The sequence below is a fragment of the Macrotis lagotis genome, chromosome 3 (genome assembly GCF_037893015.1).
Source record: "Macrotis lagotis isolate mMagLag1 chromosome 3, bilby.v1.9.chrom.fasta, whole genome shotgun sequence".
Lineage (NCBI taxonomy): Eukaryota > Metazoa > Chordata > Mammalia > Peramelemorphia > Peramelidae > Macrotis > Macrotis lagotis.
The window spans coordinates 297791683-297814410 of record NC_133660.1 but is presented as its reverse complement, the minus strand read 5'-3'; the positions used below and the strand labels follow the sequence as shown (position 1 = coordinate 297814410).

Here is a 22728-nt window from a genome sequence, read left to right as displayed (position 1 = left end):
TTAATCCATTTGCACAATTATATTTTAAACTTACAAAATTTACTTCCGCACTCCCTTCCCATCCCCTCAAAGGGGAACAGTTAGGTTATTATTGTACACACATGTTTTTATAAACATTTATAGATTAATTATTTTCGGTAGGAGGAATAAGGATTAAGGGAAAGAAATACATAAGACCTAATTTTTAAAACGAATTCATCAGATTCTGAAGGGTTTTTTGGGTTCTGTTTTGTTTTTCTTCTTGTGGATGATATAACATAATCCATAGTTGGTCTAATACAGTTCCCCTAACTTGGTAAACTACTGAGTTGAGCTGCTTCCGTTAAGGTTCTTTCCTTAAGTCATTGCATGCTTCTCTAAAGTCTGACCTCTTATGGTATCTCAGAACAATAATATTCCATACTATTCATGTACCATAACTTATTTAGCTATTCCCAAATTGATGAGCAAACCCTCAATTTCCCATTCTTCGCCACTACAAAAAGAGCTGCTATGAATATTTTGGATCATGTAAGACTTTACTTTTTTATAATTTCTTCTAGATATAGACCTATAATTGGAATTGCTAGGTTCAAAGGGTATGAACAATTTATTGTTCTTTGGGCATAACTCCATATTGCTCTCTAGAATGGTTGGATCTGTTCACTACTCCACCAGTGACGCATCAATGTCCCAATCATCCCACAAGCTCTCCAACATCCTTTTTCTCATCTTGGTCAGTAAGTAGGTGTGAGGTGATCTCATTGTTATTTAAATTTGCATTTCTTTAATCAATAATGATTTGAAGTATTTTCGTATATGATTGTATATATTTTTAATTTCTTCATTTGTCTGTTCATATTCTTTGACCATTTATCAATTGGGCAATGACCTGTAATCTTATAAATCTGATGTGATTCTCTATATATTTAGAAATGAGACATTTATCAGAACTCCTGGTTGTGAAGATTGCTTTCCAGCTTTCTGTTTTTCTTCTAATTTTGGCAGCATTGATTAGTGTGAAAACTTTTTAATTTACTTTAGTTAAAATCATTCATATTTCACTTTATGATGTGCTCTAATTCTTATTTGGTCATAAATTTGTCCCCTTTCCACAGATCTGATTGATCAGAGTATTTCTTGGTCTATTAAAGTATCTGTGATGTTGTTCTTTCTGTCTAAAGCCTGTATCCATTTTGACCTTATTTTGGTGCAGGGTTTGAGATATGAGTCTATACCTATTTTTTGCCATATTATTTTCCAGTTTTCCAAGCAATTTTTGTCAAATAGTGAGTTCTTATACCAGAAGCTGATGTCAAATAGTAGAATACTCTGGTTTCTTTTGAACCTATACTAAAATCCACTGATCCATGACTTTTCTTACCCAGAACCGGGTAATTTTTATTACTGCTGTTTTATGGTTATAGTTTTATATCTGGTAGAGTTAGGCCAACTTTTCATTTTTTCATCTGTTCCCTTGCTATCTTACCTTTTTTGTTGCTACAGATGAATGTTTTTTACCATTTTTTATAGCTAGATAAAGTAGTAATTTGGTTTTTTAATTGGTATGACACTGGATAAGTAATTTAATTTGGGTAGAATTGCCATTTTTATTATAGTAGCTTGATTTAGCCATGAGCATTTGACATTTTTTCCAATTATTTAGCTCTGATGTTATTTGGGTGAGAAATGCTATATAATTGTGTTCATACAGTTTCTGAGTTTATCTTGGTTGGTAGATTTCCAAGTATTTAATGTTTTCTATAGCTATTTTAAAATGGAATTTCTCTCTTTCTCTTGGGATTTGTTGTTCACATATTGAAATGCTTATTTTTGTGGGTTTATTTTATATCCTGGTACTTTGCTGAATTTGTTGATTGTTTCAAGGAGTTTTTAGATGATATTATTGGGTTCTCTAAGTATAGCATCATGTCATCTGCAAAGAGTGAAAGCTTTGCTTCCTTATTGCCAATTCTGATTCCTTCAATTTCTTTTTCTTCTCTTATTGCTAAAGCTATCATTTCTAATACTATATTGAATAGTATGGGGGATAATGGGCATCCTTGTTTTACCTATGATTTGATTGGAATTGCTCCGAGTTTATTCTCATTACTTGTAATATTTATTGATGATCTTACATAGCTACTTTTTATTATTTTAAGGAAAATTACATCCATTCCTAAACTTTCTAGTATTTTTAGTAAAAATGGATGTTGTCTTTTATCAAAGACTTTTTCAGCATCTATTGAGATTATCATATGATTTCTATTGTCTTTTTCTATTGATATGTTTAATTACATTGAGTATTTTCCTAATGTTGAAGCAATCCTGCATACCTGGTATAAGTCCTACCTGATCATGTGCATTATCCTAGAAATAACTTGCTGTAGACTCATTGCTAAAATTTTATTTAAGATTTTGCATCAATATTCTTTAGAGAGAGTGGGCTGTAATTTTCTTCTGTTTTATTTCTTCTTGGTTTAGGAATCAGCAATCATGTTGGTGTCAAAAAAGGAATTTGGGCATAACTCCTTCCTCTCCTACTTTTTTTTAAATAATGTAGAATAGGAATTAATTGTTCCTTAGTTTACTTGTAAATCCATCTGGACCTGTAGACTTTTCCTCAGGGAGTTTATTGAAAGTTTCTTTAATTTCCTTTTTCTGAAATGGAGTTAAGTGACTTATTTCCTCTTCTGTTAATCTGGGAAGTTGGTGTTTTTGTAAATATTCATCCATTTCACTCAGGTTATCCAAATTATTGGCATACAGTTCAGCAAAGTATCACTGATTTATCTCTTTTATTTCCTCCTCATTGGTGATTAGTTCACCCTTTCACTTTGATACTGGTAATTCGATTATCTTCCTTTTTTTAAATCAGATTAACCAAAGATTTGTATGTTTTATTGGCTTTTTCATAAAATCAAATGTCATTTTTATTTATGAGATCAATGGTTTTCTTGCTTTCTTTCTAGCTTTTTTAGTTATATACTGAACTCATTGATCTTATCTTTCTCTTTTTTTATTCATATAGGCATTTGGAAATATAAAGCTTCCCCTCATAATTGCCTAGCCTACCTCCAAATAAATTTTGATTTGGTGTCTCATTATTTTCATTTTCTCGGATATAAGTTTTGATTATCTCTATTATTTTCAGTTTGATCCACCCATTATTTAAGATAAAGTTATTTAATTAGTTCTTGATTTATCTTTATGACCATTTATTACATGTAATTTTTATTGCATCATGGTCTGAGAAGGGTGTATTTATCTTTTCTAACTCTCTGCACATGATTATAAGTGTTTTATGCCCTAGTACATGGTCAGTTTTGATATAGGTGCCATGTATTGCTGAGAAAATGTATATTCTGGGGGCGGCTAGGTGGCGTAGTGGATAAAGCACTGGCCCTGGAGTCAGGAGTACCTGGGTTCAAATCTGGTCTCAGACACTTAATAATTACCTGGCTGTGTGACCTTGGGCAAGTCACTTAACCCCATTTGCCTTGGAAAAAAAAAGAAAGAAAGAAAATGTATATTCTTTTCTATCCCCATTAAGTTTTCTCCAGAGATCTATCATATCTAAGTTTTATAAGATTTCATTCATTTTCTTTATTTTGTGGTTAGAGTTATCTAATTCTGAGATAGGGAGATTGAAGTCTCTCTTTATTAAAAGTATGCTATGTCTCTTTGTAATTCACTCAGCTTTTCCTCAAGGAATTTGGATGCTATACCAGTAGGTGTATGCATGTTTAGTAATTATATAGCTTCATTACCAATGGTGACTTTTAAGAAGATGTAGCTCCTTGGATTAGATCAACACTTCACACCCTATACTAAGACAAGATCAAAATGGATATAGGATTTAGATATAAAAAACAATATTATAAGCAAACCAGAAAAGGAGTAGTATGCCTGTCAGATCTATGGAAAGGGAAGCAGCTTATGACATCATTACACCCAAGGACAACAAAAATGTGCATACCCTTTGATCCAGCGATAACATTACTGGGTCTATAACCTGAAAGGACTATGAAAAAAAAGAGTTAAAAACATCACTTGTACAAAAATGTTCAAAGCAGCCTGTCTGTGGTGACAAAGAATTGGAAATTAAGTCAATGTCCTTCAATTTGGGAATGGCTTAACAAATTGTGGTATATTAATGTCATGGAATGCTATTGTTCTATTAGAAATCAGGAGGGATGGGAATTCAGGGAAGCATGGAAGGATTTGCATGAACTGATGCTGAGCAAGATGAGCAGAACCCAAAAAAACATTGCACAGCCTAACCACAACATGAGGGTGAAGATCAACCTTCATGGACTTGCTCATTTCATCAGTGCAACAACAGGAACAATTTGAGGATATCTGCAGTGGAGAATACCATCTATATCCAGAGAAAGAATTGTGGAGTTTGAGCAAGGATCAAAGACTATTATCTTCAAATTTAGAAAAACAAAACAAAACATTATCGTTTTGCTATCTTATACTTTATTTTTCTTTCTTAAGAATAATATCTCTCTCATCACATTCAACATAGATCAAAATATACCATGGAAACAATGTAAAGACTAACAAACTGCCTTCTGTGGGGGGTGGGGGGAGGAAAGCAAGAATAATAGGGAGAAAAATTGTAAAACTCAAAATAATTAAAATCTTTCTTTGAATAAGAAAGATATAGTTTCCTTCCTTACCCCTTTTAATGAGATTGACTTTTACTTCTTTCTTTGAGATTAGAATTGCTATCCCTGATTTTTTTTAACTTCAGCTGAAGGATAATATATTTTACTCCAATCTTTTACCTTTGCCCTCTGTGTATCTCTCTACTTCAAATATGTTTCTTGTAAACATATTGTAGGATTCTATTTTTTAATCCATTCTGCTATCCACTTCCATTTTTATTGAACTGTTCATCTCATTCACATTTACAATTCATAATACTAATTCTGTATTTCCTCCAGTCTATCTTTCTCCATTTATATTTATGTCTTTCCTTTTCTTTCATTCCTCTTCCCTAAAATTTTAATACCTTTCCCCTTTGACTTTTCTTTTAAAAATTTAACTTTTAGTTTATTTTCATTTATACCTTTGTCTTCCATTTTATCAGTGCCTTATTCCTTTCCCCATCCCTCACCTTCCCTGTAGATTAGGGTAGATTTTTAAACCCAAGTGGGAATGTATTTTATTCCCTCTCTGATCTAAATGTATTGAATAGCATTTACTCAGCATTCATATTCTACCTTCTTTCCCTCTAAAATTGTGCCTCTTCCCTTGGTGTAATTCATTGTTCTAGTACTCTTAATTAGGTATCATCAATCACAGTTTGATTATTTGATTGCTTGATAAACTCATATTGTTATCAAAATATCACAGATTGTTTGCTTGATTGCTGGATAAGCAGCATTGTCTCAAATTAAATCAAATTATGATTATAATCATTTTACCTTGCCCCCCTTTTCAAGTATCTTTCAAGTTCGCAAAATCTTCCTCATGAACCAAAGTATCATCCAAAGTCATCATTTCTTGAACCGTTTGTACCTCTCCCGCCTTCTCACCCCTTGCCTCCCCGCCAGACACTTATTAAGTGAAACAAGGCCTATTTTCTCGCCCACTTTACACCACCTCACCACCCAGGATACTTAACCCTTTGTTAAGTGAAGCATGGGTTAAGTAAAACCCTGATATAATTAACTGCAAGAATCTTAAAGGGCTCTAAGTACTGGGAGCCTCTAGAGGTCTCATCTGAGAATTTTATAAATGATTGTACATTACAGAGACTGACTCAGAAACACCCACCTTCTGAAGGCCTCATTAGATGAAGTGCTAAGCATAGCAAAATTAAAGTGGGTCAAAGAATTATGAGACATTTAAGGTCATAGTTAACAGCCCTTCTTTTCTTTAGGGCTTTTTATCTCAAACATAGTGATGTCATCTTGGACTTCTTTAATGGACAGATAATAACTAACTAGACCTATATCCTTTAAGTCCATTCTCTTCAATGATCTCTTTAATTATCCTAAGAAGTGAAGTTCTAAAGAATTAGAAGTGTTAAATTTCCCCTTTTAGGGTTGCATACAGTTTTGTACAAAGTTGTGTTGATGGTCTTGACCAACATTTGTTTTGTGTTATTTTTTCCTTCCCCTTTTCATTTACTTTTTTGTGCACCTCTTGAGTAGTATGATTGAATTCTCTGTTCAGTTCTGTTCTTTGTATAACAAAATTCTGGAGGTCCTCTCATTGAATATCAATTATATATTTATAGATACATATTTTATATGTATATATATATTCATATATAAAATGGTTGCCTATTTATCCCTATTCTGAAATCAATATAAATAAGAAATATTTCAGAGAGGAGGGAATGAACATTTATACAGAGCATACTACACATAGTTATAAGAGATGTTTAATTTATTTCATTAATCCTCACAAGAATCTGTGAGGCACAGTCATTTTCCTCATTTTTCCAGATAAAGCAAAAAGAGATTAAATGACTTATCCAAGTTTACACAATTCATAAATGTCTATGGTCATGCTTGAAATCAAATCTTTCTGTCTCAAGGAATCAAAACTCTACCACATTATCTAACTGTGTGTGTGTGTGTGTGTGTGTGTGTATGTGTGTGAAATTTTAGAGATTTGTAGCTCTATAATACACTCATATATTCATTAATGTATATATAGATCTATATACATGTGCTGTATATATTCATATATGTATATAAATCTCTTACAAACATTATTGTTCTTTCTCTGTTGATATAATTATTAATGTTTTAGTGGCATCATTAACTTTTCAAAGAAAGTTGAAGCTCCAGAGAGGAGAATTTTATAACAACCATAGATTAAATGGACAAAACTCACTGCTGTCATGCTTTGCTATTTGCTAGATGACATAAGTCACTTAGGCAATAATTTCCTCATTGCCATGATGACATCCTTGTTCCTCAGACTGTATATTAGGGGATTAAACAATGGGGTCAAAGTGGTATAGAAAAGAGAGAGCACTTTATCTGTTTCTCCTGATTCTTTGGACTTGGGGAGCAAATATGTGATGATAGCAGACCCAAAGAATAAGCCCACAACTATGAGGTGAGAGGAGCATGTAGAGAAGGCTTTGGATCTCCCTGTAGCGGATGGAAGCTTCATGATAGTGGTGATTATTTTAACATAGGAAACAAGTATCAATAGAAAAGGAAACATCCCGAACAGCACAGCATTGGCATAGACTGGAAATTCATTGAGAAGACTGTTCCCGCATTTCAGTTTCACTAAGGGCGGTGCATCACAGAAAACATGATTGATCTTGTTAGACCCACAGAATGGAAGAGAGAAAATCTCATAGGTCAGCCCTGCCTGGACCGGTATTGCACCAATCCAGGAGCCAATCACCAACCGGGCACACATTTGATGGTTCATGATTAAAGGATAGTATAGTGGCCGGCAAATGGCCACATAACGGTCATAAGCCATCACGGCCAGGAGGAAGCACTCAGTACCCCCAAGAATAAGAAAGAAACCAAGTTGGATAGCACAGGTTGAAAGAGAAATAGTTCTCATTTGTGTCCAAAGATCTGCCAACATCCTAGGGAGAGTCACAGATGTATAACAGATTTCCAAAAAGGAAAAATTTCCAAGGAAATAATACATGGGGGTTTGAAGAGTAGAATCTGACTTGGTTATTAAAAGGATGAGTCCATTTCCTGTCAGAATACTAATATAGATGATAACAAAAATCCCAAATAAGAGCCCTTGGAGATCTGGAACATCAGAAAACCCCAGGAGAATGAATTCCTTTATATCAGTGAGATTTTTTCCTGCCATTTTTTTCTGTAGCTTCCAAATGAAGAGATAATGAATTGAGCATGTGAATCAGGTGCTTACTTTGGGCTCACTTTTGTCCTCTGTAATAAATAAGTTTACATTAAATGAAAGGTTCTTTGCAACTGTTTAATACTTTTTTAAATATTTAAGGACTCTTTAATCGAAAATTTTTCAAATATTATTCAAAATTAGTCCTACTATTCAATAATTTATAATAAACATAATAAAGATGTTAATGAACATAATACTAAATTATAAAATGATTGACTGAATTCACCTATGCAATAATTCTCAGAAAATTGTATAATATTATAGCAGCATAACAATCTTTTCACATTTTTTAAATCTGAATTCTAAGATACAAAGATGAAATTCATACAATGATAATAAAAATCATAGAAATCAAAATAAAATAAAATTATAGTATTGAAAATTGTCCCAAGTATCTTTACACTTTAAATCCATTAACTGAAATGAGAACATCATCATGAACCCCGCATTAGTAAGTTCATTATTTTCATTATTCTCCCAATGAAAAATATTAAAGTACCTTCATCAAATCTAAAGGAAAATTAACTTGCATCTTCATAATTTTATTCAGTTAGTTATTGCACCTGTGCAATGGATGAACAAATAGTAAAAGATATGATTGTCACTTATCTCAGAAAATTGCTACATCTGATTCATTGAAATAGTTGGAATAATAATCAATAATGTCCACAATATAAATAGTGCAACTTTTCATATCTTAACAGTTACATTCTTTTGGTTAACAGTGTAATCCACCACAATTTCAGTATAGCAATTAAGAAACAACTTGCCTGTTCCTGCCAGAGCTAGGATTAAGACACAATAAAAAATGAAATATATACATATATGTGAGCCTTTTTTATATGAATGCAAATATACAACATATTTGCTTATATATTGCATATATATGTGTATATTTTCAGATAGTAAAAATAAGAGAAATAAAACATAGATGTGCTATATGCACACATATACAAATGCAGGTTTATATATTGTTTAATCATATATATGGGTGTGTGTGTGTATATTAGACCACCTAACTAGATCCTAAGTTATTTGGAATACTCTATCTACATATTCACATACATACTCAAAAAATAAGATTTAATCTTTGAATATAAAATTTTAATACAAAGTGCTTCCCCCAATAGATCTCAAATAAACAGAAAATAGATTTTAATGCCCTGAAAATTTAAATTAATTTATGAAAAAACCCTATGGTGGAGATATCCTCATATTCTCACATTTTATATACCAAAGTCTCTTATTCATTAAAAAAGCAATACTTTTTAGAAGATCTATACATAGCTCACACTCAGGCCCCTTCTCACTCATTGTTTCTAAGATTACATAATTTTGGGAAATTCAGATTGCTTTGACTTCTGCACAAACAAACCAAAGAAATCTAATATGGAAAACAATAGGTGAAATATATTCACTCTTTGACACTTTTATCTTCATTATAGAGTATGAGAATCACTGCTAATAAAATAGGAAAATGTCTTATCCCTGATACATTGGGGAGGGAATCTGGGGCTCACAGAGGTCAAAATCAACCAATTTCTAATCTGCAAGTTAAGTTTTCTTCCCATTTCGCAATAGTGCTTCCCTTTAGTCGGAAAAGTTTCCATTCTATGATTTTTTTTTGTAATTCAGAATTTTAAAATGCTGATCAGTTCTTAGCACATTGAGTGGCATAGCAGATATTTAATAAATGCTTAGTATTTGAGTGATAGAATGGGAAGATTTAAGACACAAATAAAAGCAATAAAACTTTTTTTCCCCCAAAACGATTGTTTTACCTTTTTCTATCACGTTTTAGATTCTGCTATCAATCACGTTTTAGATTCTGCTATCAATCACGTTTTAGATTCTGCTATGTTGTTTCTGTAATATTTTTTCAAGCCCGATTTCCTCTTATTCAAATTATGTCTCTCCAGAAAGGTTCCACTGAAAGGTCCCTGCTCTCCGTGTAGTTTTCTCTGGCCATCAGAAGTCAATAAAACTTGCCTTCTCAGAATTTCTACAATGTTTAATTTGCATTACAATCTACTGCAATTCATTTGTAGCATACGTATCCTAGACCACTTATTACGTTCTGACCACTTTGAAAATGCTTCCTACACATTGCATATAATTGATCATTTATAAACAATTTTTTAAAATTATAAAGGGATTAGATTAAGAATGTTTTACAGTGTCAGAGTCATTAGGAAAACTTTCTAATCCAAAGCAATTCTTTCACTGTTTGAGGTCTAAAAATCTATTTGATTGCTTTAGTCAGTACTCATAATCCAAATAAACTAACAAAAGTTCCAGAGGTTAACACTTACCCAGTCTTAAAGAAAGTAAAATAAAATACTTAGTTTTAAGGTCAAAACTTATGGTAGCATATTTGACAGTTTTTCCCACTTCACCAAATAGTCAATCGATGGATTCTTCTGCAAATAATTAATTTTTGCTATCTTTCCCCCCCAAAAAAAGCTAAAAGTGGACCTTTGAAAGGAGGCATTCACTAATTAGGTTCTGAGGGATAGAAAAGAAAAATAGTTTAGAAAAAGCCCATTGAAATAAGTAGAGGTGAATTTCCCTTAAAAGATACAGTGGCACATCAAGGAGTAGAAAGAGATCTTAGGAAGGCTTAGAAAATGGCGAGAATGAATAATATAAGCAATTAAAAAAAACAACAAAAATATTACATATATTCTAATCCACTTTTTTTATAAAGCATATTAATTTATTTTTTTCAAGAAAGCTTTTATTTATTGAGTTTTACAATTTCTCCCCTACCACCCCCACAGAAGGCAATCTGTTAGTCTTTACATTGTTTCCATGGTATATATGGTATACATTGATCTAAATTGAATGTGATGAGAGAGAAATCATATCCTTAAGGAAGAAAAATAAAATATAAGAGATAGAAAAATTACATTAAAAGATGTTTGTTTTTTTCTTAAGTTAAAGGTAATAGTCTTTGGTTAAAGCCCATTCATTTAATTTGATTCTAAATTCTAATGAATAATGAATTAAATTTAAAATCGAATTACAATCAAAATTCAAAGGATCAGTGACACTGGAAGATACTACAAGAATTAAAGTAGCTTTCCCAAGATCATTAGAGTCTTTGTTAATGAATATTATGAAATTGAATAAAACCAACCATGCTGTTAATGTGGAAAATTTCAATTTCCCCCTAACAATACTTTAAAATATTGTTAATGTTAAATGTACTAAGAAGTTTTTTTAAATGTATTTTTTCTCCTTCCCTCTCTTCCTTTTTTAACTTTTTCTTTTTTTCCTTCCCTGTTATTTCTTTCACCTTTCTCTATTGCTTCTTCCCCACTCCCAACTTTTTATATTTGCAGTAATTGTGCATTTTTAACATAACTCCCATAAATCCAGTCAGAGCTTCTTACTCATCTAAGGACACAGATAAGAAAACATGGAGAGTGAATATTGATTAAATTTTTCCAAAGAATGTTACATAAAAGGAAACTCATAACACAAAGTTTTAGATTTTCTAGGAACAATCTAAAACTGAAGATTAGAGTGGTCATAATAATATGGTCATCTAATAGATTGGCAGTATCACGAAAAGAAGTTTGGGAGAAATAAAATTGGTTCTTTATTTTTACAGGAGATTGTATAATTAGAAAAAGAAATTCTTTTATTTCTCTGATAAATACAGTCTTTCTTCATTATTTTTAAATGTGATAATTTCCATCATGCCAAGCAAGACAAGAATGATTTAAACATTCTCAGGTTACAGACATCTCATTCCTTATGATTTCCTTTTTAACTCCTAATAAGATTAAGTGTAATTTTAGTATGAACATTAACACAATGACATTTATATTCTTAAGAAATTATATTTTTTCAAATTCATTTTTATCATTGATATTTGATTATATATATATATATATATATATATATATATATATATATATTCCATTGTGACAAGGGTTTTTTCTTCCTTTTTCTTTTTTTCCCCTTCTTTCTCCCACTTTAGGCAAATTCTCTTAAATGCTCATGCTTCTGGTTCTTTTGCTAAATTTTTAACTCTAAGTATTCTAGTTTCTAAATGTCATAATTGTGCAGATCACATAGGTAGAACTATGTTTCACAAAGGACCTAGAGCTTTGACAAAAAAAGAACCCAAACGTACCTTTCTTAATATGGCATCAAATAATAATAATACTCCACTTGTTCCTTTGAAGACCAAAGAGGAACTAATATACACTGACGAAGATATACAGTTAGCGAAGTATATTCTATTTCATCATTAAATTCTCTATCCCACCTGTGAAGCGGCTTTTTATTTTTTCTAAATTTGATCTTTTATTTCAAGTCACAAGACTTAAGTAGAAAAGATTTCTCGTTGCCTGCGATCTTCAGGGAAAGATTTCTCACCAAATTTGTTACCTTTTAATGAGAATTCCAATCTTTTAATTTCAAGTCCAGCATGATTATCATTAACAAGGTGACACCCTGGAGAACATCCTGGAATTAGAGTTAGGAGACCAACATACCAGACCAGTTTGTTTTAATTACTGATTATAAAATTAGTAGAAACTGGTTACACATAATTAAACCCCAATTTCTTCATCTACAACATAGTGATAATGGATAAGATGACTTCTGAAGTCCATTATAATTGTTGATCTATGGGCATAAAATTGTATGATAATCTCTGAATTATTGAATCATTGAAAGAAAATAACTCCTTTAACATGAATTTTCCTAAAAATGTAAGGTACCTAATTCAGTCATATATTTGTGCAAATTATCATGTTTGATTATTTAGAAAAATCAAACAAGGACATGTTTAACCAAATTTTTGCCCTCATTTATAGAAGCTCTTTGGGTATTACCATAACTAGGTGTGATATTTGCCTTTGAACATTATTGGTTGCATAAATGATTCTGTAATCTAGTAGAAAAGAAAGAAGTCATGTTAGAACAGTTGTTTAATTTTTACATACACATGTTTATATGTGTGTGTATGTGTATATATATATATATATATTTCTTACCCATTTACAAATGAAAAATAAAGGACAAGAAAAATTGCAATTAAAGTATAAAAATCAAATAAAATAAATTATTTTATCTACTGTGTAACTTATATTTGTTCATTGTGTGGTTTGATATAAAAAAGAAATCAATGAAAACAAAGTCTCTCCCTCTCCCTCTCCCTCCTCTCTCTCATCCTTGGATTTATCTTTCTCTCTCCAGGTGAGCTATACTGGAATCTCAGGTTGTTGTGAACTCTATAAATCAAATTTTCAAATGTTCTGAGGTGTCTTTATATCATGAATTTTGGAAGAATAGGTGCTTACAGTTCTACTTCAGGGTTTTTACAAAACTCCAAATCTTGATGAATGATTTTACATGTGATTTTGTTTTAATTTTGTTAATTTTTGTTTAATTTGCATATATATGTACCATTATATATTTATATATATATGTATATACACTTATATGTCTATCTACACTGACTCAATCTTTTCATTACTATATTTTCATCCATGATGATGATGAAATTCAACTCTTTTAAAAAGTATCATTCAACTCTTCAGATTCTAAACCTTTAGCAGGCTTTAGCATTGTCAGAGATAAGAAATTTTAAAAATTGTATTTCTTCAAAAAGAAATTTCAGGTTACGATAGTTATCCATGATTACTTCTGAGCATCATTAGTCAGTATATTATTCAACAATCATGTGTCTTAAATGTTTAATAAGAATGATTCAGGAAAACAACATACCTCTTTATTAATACTTGTCATACACATGTTCCATTTAGATTTTTGTATTTCTAATGACATGTTTCATGAAATAAATCTTGAAATTTAAAGCATATTTTAATATAGTGCAAAAGATTATTAAGGCTAGACTTTTTTATGGATAGTCATCTATGGGTCTTAAGTGGAACAATTTGAAGACTTTTCTAAATGGAATTCAGGATGATATGATGACTGTTAGGGTTGATATTGATAAGTGCTAATACTAACTCAAAGATTATCCTTCAATATGATTTATGAATATATAAAGGAGTTAAATTATCATTTTATGGCATTGGTCCCGAGCAAAATCCTAAAAATGAAAGAAATTAAAATAATTTTTTTTAGTTTTTTTTGCAAGGCAATGGGGGTAAGTGGCTTGCCCAAGGCCACACAGCTAGGTAATTATTATGTGTCTGAGACCAGATTTGAACCCACGTAACTCCTGACTCCAGCACCAGTGCTTTATCCACTGTGCCACCTAGCCTCCCCAAGAAAGAATTTTATTGTCAGTTCTGCAATGGGGAGAGCTGCAGAATGTTACAATTCCTTCTCAAGTGTGAGTCAACAAAAAATATGATCTTGGTAGACAGCAAATAAGACTTTGATGGAATCAAGCATTCCATACAACAATCTTTAGCTCCTTCAATGTGTCCAAAAGACATACCTCTACTTCTCGGTTAAATATTACATAGCCACATAAAGCTCAATTTGGACATTTTTAAAAAATAATAATGTATTTCCAATAAAGGGCAAAAAGTATTTGTGATCATTTATAAAAATAAGTGATAATGCCCAAGGCATCTACCCTTAAAAATAATAATGTATTTCCAATAAAAGGCAAAAAAGTATTTGTGATCATTTATAAAAATAAGTGATAATGCCCAAGGCATCTACGCTTAAAATAAAGAATAGTTCATGATAGACTCAATGTCCACAGACAGAACTGCCACTCTAGCTACTGCTCACTGAAGTATTAAAGAGCAAAAATGGATGTCTGAATATCTTATTTTATTAATTCATTATAATGTTTAAAGATGACATAACTCTTTCTTGCATACTTTGAAGATTTAATAAGAATTTGACACCAATAGAGCCTTTCCTGAATTTTCTGATGCAGCTTATAAACATAGGAAACCCCAGTCACTCTTTTCTTCCTCCATCATTTGGGAGAACAATATCTACTTATTACATATCTAGCTGGCAGAATGAATAACCAGTGTTATAGTGTTCATTATACCAATATTATTCATTCATTTAGTCAGTACAGAAGGTATGTATTTAGTTTCATAAAGAACACTGAATTCTTAGTAAAGTAACAGAATAAACACAGTGAAGAGAAAGGAAAATCATATTGCCATGAACCTTTAAATTTTTATTATGGGTTGCATATGAAAATTTTTGTTTTTTACTAGTGTCTTTGGAGTTTAATTTTGAATATAGAGATAAGGGAAATGTAAAATTCAGACAGAGCAGGATCTTGGCCTTTATGATACAGAGAACAAATATTAGAAAAAACAATTATTTTTAAAAAAATTGACAAATTTTCATAAATGGCAATTAATAGGAACCAAAGCTCTATTCTGAAAAAAGCATTTTTCCCCTTATGAGAAACAATATATACCTTAAGAAAAAAAAACCAATGAATTTGAAGTAAGGTAAAATAAATAATGTAGAATACCTTTGGAGTAGACATCAGCAGACAGGTGCTATCAGAACCAAGAATTAAAGGAGGACAGAGATGCTAAGATACATAATTAATAATAGAACACATTCCCATCAGGGTCACATTTTAGGAGAAGAAAAACTGTTTGAGTAAAGTCCTGAAACTGGAGATTTCATGCAAAAGTATGGGAAATTCTTTTTTTCTTTAGATAGTACATCCCGATACTTCAGTTTTACATTATATAAATATCTTTGGACATTTTCTGAAATGTTGAAATAATTGTATTAATTCAAATAAATTTAGACTAATGGGTTTATTTTGGATCATTATTTAATATTGACTAAATTTATTCCTTGGTGGAGCATAAATTTAATATCAGGTTAGAAAGAAAAAGTTTATTATTAAAATTTGATATTACTGTTTATAAATAAAGATATGTTAGGGATAAGGAAATAGACTTTAAGGAAATTTCTCTAGACACTGAAACTGTGGGATAAAAGAATGTGAAAACTAGATTCTATTTTTTCTATTATGGAATTCATTTAGATAAGATTTTCTTCAATCCAACAATGACATCCTTATTCCTTAGACCATATATTAAAGGGTTAAACATTGGAGTCACAATTGTGTAGAAAAGTGAGAGTATTTTGTCTAATCCTGGATAGTATGTGGACTTGCGTCTTAAATATGTTATGCTAGCAGACCCAAAGAATAAGATCACAACAATGAGATGAGATGAGCATGTGGAAAAAGCTTTGCATCGCCCCACGCCAACTGGAAAATTTAGGATAGTGGAGATGATATTGATGTAGGACCAAATTATTAAAAGAAAAGGTACCATACCAAACAGCAGAGTTACAATAAAGGCATATATTTCATTTAGAGAGGTGTCTCCACAGGTCAGTTTCAGTAATGGAATTACGTCACAGAAAACATGATTGAGTTTGTTAGAACCACAGAAGGGCATAGAGAAAATCTGGTATGTCTGCCCTATCTGCACTGGGATCCCACATAGCCAGGCCCCAACCACCAGCTGTATACAAAGCTTTTGGTTCATTATGACAGGATAGTGGAGAGGCTTACAAATGGCCACATAGCGGTCATATGCCATCACAACCAAGAGGAAGCACTCAGTAGCTCCAAGAATAAGAAAAAAACAAAGCTGTACAGCACAGGCCATGAAAGATATATTTCTGTTCTGGGACCAAAGGTTAGTCAACAGTCTGGGAAGAACAACTGATGTATAACAGATTTCTAAAAAGGAAAAATTTCCTAGGAAAAAATACATGGGTGTATGGAGAACTGGATCAGTCTTGATTATTACAATGATGAGGCCATTTCCTATCAGAATACTCATATAGATAATCATGAAAATCCCAAACAGAAGTCCTTGGAGATTGGGTAGATCATAAAATCCCTGGATAACAAATTCTTCCACAAAAGTGAAATTTCTTTCTTCCATCTTCTTTGTTTTTTTCCCCTCTGTTTCTTTTCTTTTCTTTTCTTTTCCTTTTTTTTTTTTTTTGAAAATGTGAATTCAGATAGGGTTAGTTACTTCACTGGTCTTGAATTTAAAGCCATTTTCTGAAAAAGGTATTTTGAATAAACTTTCAGTTTAGTTTGATTTCTAAAATCTGTTCTAGAGTCTAATACATTTTCAATTAGCAAATTCAATGAACATTTATTTTATTACTATATTATGCATTTCAATAAAAAGTATTATAAAATGTCTATGAACAGTGCATAGGAATTTCAATATTGTTATTGTATTTTAGATGTTTTAAGACACATTGCAGCTCCTGAAATTTTTAAGTCAACACCTTGCAATATTTTAAATGAAGATAATTGAGAAATAATACTATATAGCCAAAAGTGTGTGTGTTTGTGTGTATATGTGTGTGTGTGTGTGTGTGTGTGTGCACAGATATACAGATACATACACAGTTCATTACATCAGTTTTTTCAACTGCAATTAAAACTCTCAAGGATTTACTTATTGCTCATGGGAATGGAAAAACACAAATGAATTTACTTTAGCTAGTAGTCATGGTTTAGGTTCCACCATGCACATTTCACTTTCAATCTTTTCCCCCTTGATTAATATAATCAAGTCTTCTTTCCATCAATCAGAAAACTACAATATTTTTAAATAAACTAAAGGGCAGGTATAGCTAGGTGGTACTGTAGACACAGCAACAGCCCCGCAGTGAAATGGACTGGAGTTCAAATCTAGCCTTAGATGCTTAATAACTACCTTAATTTTAATATATTTTATTTTCCTGATATTAAATCATCTGACGATCTGTAATGGACAAGAATTTGAATCTTGTGTTGCATGGGATATTGGAATGGCAATTTGTGAACATAACTGAAATTTTTTGTGTCACTTCGAAGTGTAATAATGAAATTTTAACATCACTATATATTAGGCTTTTCATATAAAAATAATGGGAAAAATCACTTAAACATTTTTATATAAGACTAATGAGGAAAACACCACTTAATATAGCTGATTCTGCTCAAATGAGATACAGAAAAAATATTTTAAAGCATAAATATATCTCAAATACATATTTAATTCCTAACTGATATTTTATATTAATTCTTAAGGCTGAGGCATCATTTTCTCTTCTGTAAGTTTGTTTTAAAAGATCTGAGATCGGGGCAGCTAGGTGGTGCAGTGCATAAAGCACCGGCCCTGGAGTCAGGAGTACCTGGGTTCAAATCTGGTCTCAGACACTTAATTAACTAGTTGCATGGCCTTGGGCAGGCCACTTAACCCCATTTACCTTGTAAAAAAAAAAAACCCTAAAAAAAAAAAAAAGACAGATCTTTTCCAAAGACGACAAATTCCCTAAGGTACTTCCTAGCACCAATGTTTCATTGTCTAACCTTCTGATATGCTCTAAAAATCAAGGAAATATTTGTTGAATTAAGGTAGAAAAAATTCCTTAATGCAAAGTAGAAAGTAGCAATTTGAAAAGGAGGGCACTGGTACTCTTCTTTCCCTATCAAAGCTTTTTAATATTTTTGTGATCCTTTGTCCAAATTAGAGTTAGTAATTATGATGAAATCAAGTTGCTTATGATGTATAGATAACAGAATTTTTTTCAACAATGAAAATATTAAATGCTGGGCTAAATCACTGACACATCAAAGCATTTCTTTTCTGGAAACATTGGGTTGTACTCAACATTCCCATTTCTGTCTCTTATGATAAATATTTTTTCATATCTCAAGTTTTTAACCATTGATGCCCTTTTTCAGAGAAATAAGATTAAAGAGAACTTTTTATTTTTAGTTTTGAAATAGATACATTTGTTCTAAACTCTACCGTTGAATTTCTGAAGACTGCTTTCCCTCATAAGTAAGCCCCGAAAACGTTAGGTAGATATAGATTTGAATTGTTGACAAAAATGCATAAAATCACCAGGGAAAATGCAGGTGTGCTCTTGAATGAGAAAAGTTACATGTTTGAGTAAGGAAACTGTGTTTCCACAAGAATTACTCATTGACCCTTTATGTCCTAAACTATTATTTATAATGCTTTCTATAACATATGATTACTATGAATTTTTATAATTGATCACAAATCCATTATATCACTAAAAAACTTTCTACTTTTCTAAGTCTTCTCCTCGACAAGAACCTGTTAAGTGATAATGATTCAAATTTGAATACTCCAAAATGTCATCTAATAATTTAGGACTTTGAGGACCAGAAATTTCCTCATCAGAATATTATAAAATTTTGCCATTCTCTTTGATGAATATCAATTACTTAATATGAATACAGATATTGATAATTTCAGGGAGAGAGGAAAAAATGCTGGTCATAAATTCCAGTTAGAAAAATGCAGAAAAAATAAGTTAAGCTTACCTTTCTCTTACACAGCATTAAATGATACTCATTTGTTTTTCTTCAATCAGCATTTCAAATTACATACATATTATGCAATAATAATTATTTGTATTTTTATAGGGCTTTAAAATTAGCTTACTAAAGCATTTGAAATACATAATTTCATTTAATCTTCCCAATGACCAAATGAGATAAATTTAGAAGTTATTATGATTTCCCTTTTGTAGAGAAATGAAATAGTAGCTTACATGATTATTCACAATTTCATTCTTAATAGTACAACATGAACTGAAAGTGAAATTTCTCCTTATTCCTTTTTCACAAGTCATTCTCCCTTTTGTACTTCTTTCAATTAAGCTTTAACAACTCAATCTCACCCCAAATATGCCAGATAGATGACTCTCCCTTCTAAAAATTATTGTTTTCAAAGGAATTAGGAAATAATATTTTATAGGTAGAATTTCTATGTTCTTCCCCTCTATTGGGACATCTACTCTCCCAAGCCACTATTCCATGTTTAATTAATGACCAAGTCTTCTGAATATAAGTCCAGGACTCTAAATATTGTTAATGAGGAATTGTATCATAATTAGAAGTCTTGGGGTTTAGGTAAGTTGCATCATCACTATCCTGAGTACTATTGCTTTCTAATTGCTCCATATTTTTAAAAATATTTTGTTTGCCAACAATATCTTTGTTTCTACCTATAATTTTTGTGAGATTTTGAGTTTTTTAATTTTTCCCCCTTCCCCCCTTAGAGGGCAATCTGATAGTCTTTGCATTATTTCCATGCTATGCATTGACCAAAATTGAATGAGTTGAGGAAAAAAAATATCCTTGAGGAAAAATGTTAGAGATAGCAAAATTATATAGTACATGAGACAACTTTTTTCCTTCTTTGGATACCGATGTATTCTCCATCACAAATACCCTAAAATGAGCAAGTCTATTAAGGTTGATCATCATCCCCAAGCTGCTATTAGTGTACAACGTTCTTCAGGTTCTACTCATCTTGCTCAGCATCAATTCATGCAAATCTTCCCAAGTTTCTCTGAAATCCCATCCCTCCTGATTTCTAATAGAACAGTAGTGTTCTATGACATACATATACCACAATTAGTTTAACCATTCCCTAATTGATGCTCATCCCTTCGATTTCCTAATTGTTTCATATTTAATAAATAACTTCATCTATAGCCATCTCATTTTCCTCATCAAATTGAGAATGTTTCTTGCTTAATTTTGGCTAAAGGTTTGTGGTAAAATCACTACTTTGTGAACATAAAAAGTCATCAATTTTAATCCAAATTTATGAGAATATTCAATGTGTAACATCAGTTCTTTGGAAGAGAATACTCAATTCTCTTTTACCAATATTTTTCTCCCCCCCCACTTTCTCTATATAACTTCTTCTTTGAAAAGAATCTGGATACAATATTACAATAAGTTATTAAGAAAAATTGATGTGAGGCAAACTATGCGGGGCACTGGGCAAGTTACTTAACCCTGATTGCTTCTTGCTCTGAAGTTCTAGGATAAGATGGATAAAGAAGAAATAGAGAACATCCACTGATTATCATGTGAAATCGATCCTACGAAGAAAACTTATAGGAACGACATAGTCAAATTCCCAATAACAGAAAGTATTTCAAGTAACAATAACATTAATAAAATATTGCAGAAATCAGCCAAGATTACACAGGATCTAACATTTACACTATAAGACTGTGTAAGTAGTTAGTATACTATATTTCAAAAAAGCAAAATGAATTGGTACTTGCATACAATAATTATTTATTATTAATTTTGCTTTTACTTTGGTAGTCCTTCTTAACTTTAGGTTGACACAATCTTATGTTAGTTTTTTGGTCCTTTATGATCCTAGATATTTAAAAAAAGTAATTATGTTATTTCATTTTTATATCATCATAATTATGCCAATATGTCCTCTAAAACTTTGATAGGCATGTCATCTATGCCTACATCTAAATGGGCAGCTAGTTGGCACAACTGATAGAGCACTGGCCTAGGACTCAGGAGGACAGGAGTTCAGATCAAATCTGGCATCAGACAACTGACACTCACTGTGTGAACTTGGACAAGTCCCTTGACCCCGATTGTCTCTCCTCCAAGGTACCTCCACCAGTCAGCCTGTTTCATATCTGGACATTGGATCCAGATAATTCTGGAAGAGAACGTATGGCTGATGACTTCACACAGTACCCCCTCACTCAAATCCAATTCTTGAGCTTGTCATGATACTTGAGAACAAAGGACAAACATAATAAATATCATCACATCTAAATCATTGATTAAATATGGAAAATTAAATTTGTCTCAGGTATGAATGAAAATCTCACCCTAATTTTTACATCAGGTGATCCTATTATAGCTTCAAAAATAACATCCTGAGCCTGATACCCAGTCAACCTATTGTTGATGCTATTTGGCGTAACCAGATAAGGATAGGAATTTGGGGACCACTGAAAGAGAAGAGAATTCGAGTACTCTCTGGGATGTTAACACTGCTCAGGATTTTATCAAATTATTACAAAGTAAGCAATTAAAAAAAAACTTTTCCTCCTTGAGAAGCAGCAGTCACTTTAGGACAAAGAGTAAGAGACAAAAGACTAGGCCCTCCCTCCCCTTACCTGACTGAAACCAAGTTGATGGTTGAAGGTTGGGGGGCTGGGGATGAGGAAACAGGATACAAATTTTAAATTAAACAATCAAACAATAGGAGTCAATTTACTTCTCAGAGCAGAGTCCTTTCCCCCTTTAACAAGATTTTAATAGCATTAAGATTACAGAACACCTTTCTGATTATAATTTCTCTATATCATTCCCCCCCCTCAAAATTATTGGGAACCCAGATTCTTATGATATTTCAGAGAGGATATGGAGAAGAATGCATTGCTGTGAGAATTCCACTGAGGCAGAATCCAGAGGGTACTGACTATCAGTATTATTATGGCTGACTGGGCTGCAGAGGCCAGTCTTGGAGATATACAGGTGGTAACCTAAAGAAATGAGACTCGGGGAAAAAGGATTAAGCAAGTCAAAAACAGAGAGATTTCAACAGAGAATGCTATTTAACAGAGAAAGCTAGTTAAATAAAAGTGCAATAATTAAGAAAAAAGCTAGAATATCTATAAAGAGCAAGAATTATGCTTTATGATCCTAAGCTAGCATCAGAATAGTTTTCATAAGAACATGGAGTCCAAGAAAACAGATTAATTAATGGATGCCATATTGTACCCAAAATTTCAAGAATGTACCAAATAAACATTTTGAAACTGCACGTGCCCAATAAGTAAAAACTATCCATCTTAACTTTAGCCATGTTTAGAATGAACAAAAACTCCAGTTGAAGAATGGATCTCTCCTCTAAAGCAGTTAAAAAAAATAAACCAATAGGAATTAACCTGGTACAAGCAGTCATACTGATATTTCTTTTCCATATCACATCCTATGTTAAAAAAAAAAAAGAATACCAAGACTAAATACTTGCCAATTAAAGATATGGAAGATAAGAGTTCCACTGGATCACCCTTCTCCTTAATTATGGTACAGCTTGCATGATTATAGCA

At 31.8% G+C, this 22728-nt stretch overlaps 2 protein-coding genes across 2 annotated transcripts; both read right to left on the bottom strand.

The window, feature by feature from the left end:
* Positions 1–6876: 6876 nt before the first annotated feature.
* Positions 6877–9963, bottom strand: LOC141516887 (olfactory receptor 10AG1-like). The gene is made up of 2 exons (XM_074227845.1): positions 9937–9963; positions 6877–7806 (listed from the first exon to the last, which is right to left on the bottom strand). The coding sequence occupies exons 1-2, from the start codon at positions 9961–9963 to the stop codon at positions 6877–6879; spliced, it is 957 nt and encodes a 318-aa protein (XP_074083946.1).
* A 5852-nt stretch (positions 9964–15815) lies between these two features.
* LOC141516886 (olfactory receptor 10AG1-like) lies at positions 15816–16742 on the bottom strand. The gene has a single exon (XM_074227844.1). It carries the CDS (start codon positions 16737–16739, stop codon positions 15816–15818), a length of 924 nt encoding a protein of 307 aa, XP_074083945.1. The 5' UTR covers positions 16740–16742.
* Between the last annotated feature and the right edge of the window lie 5986 nt (positions 16743–22728).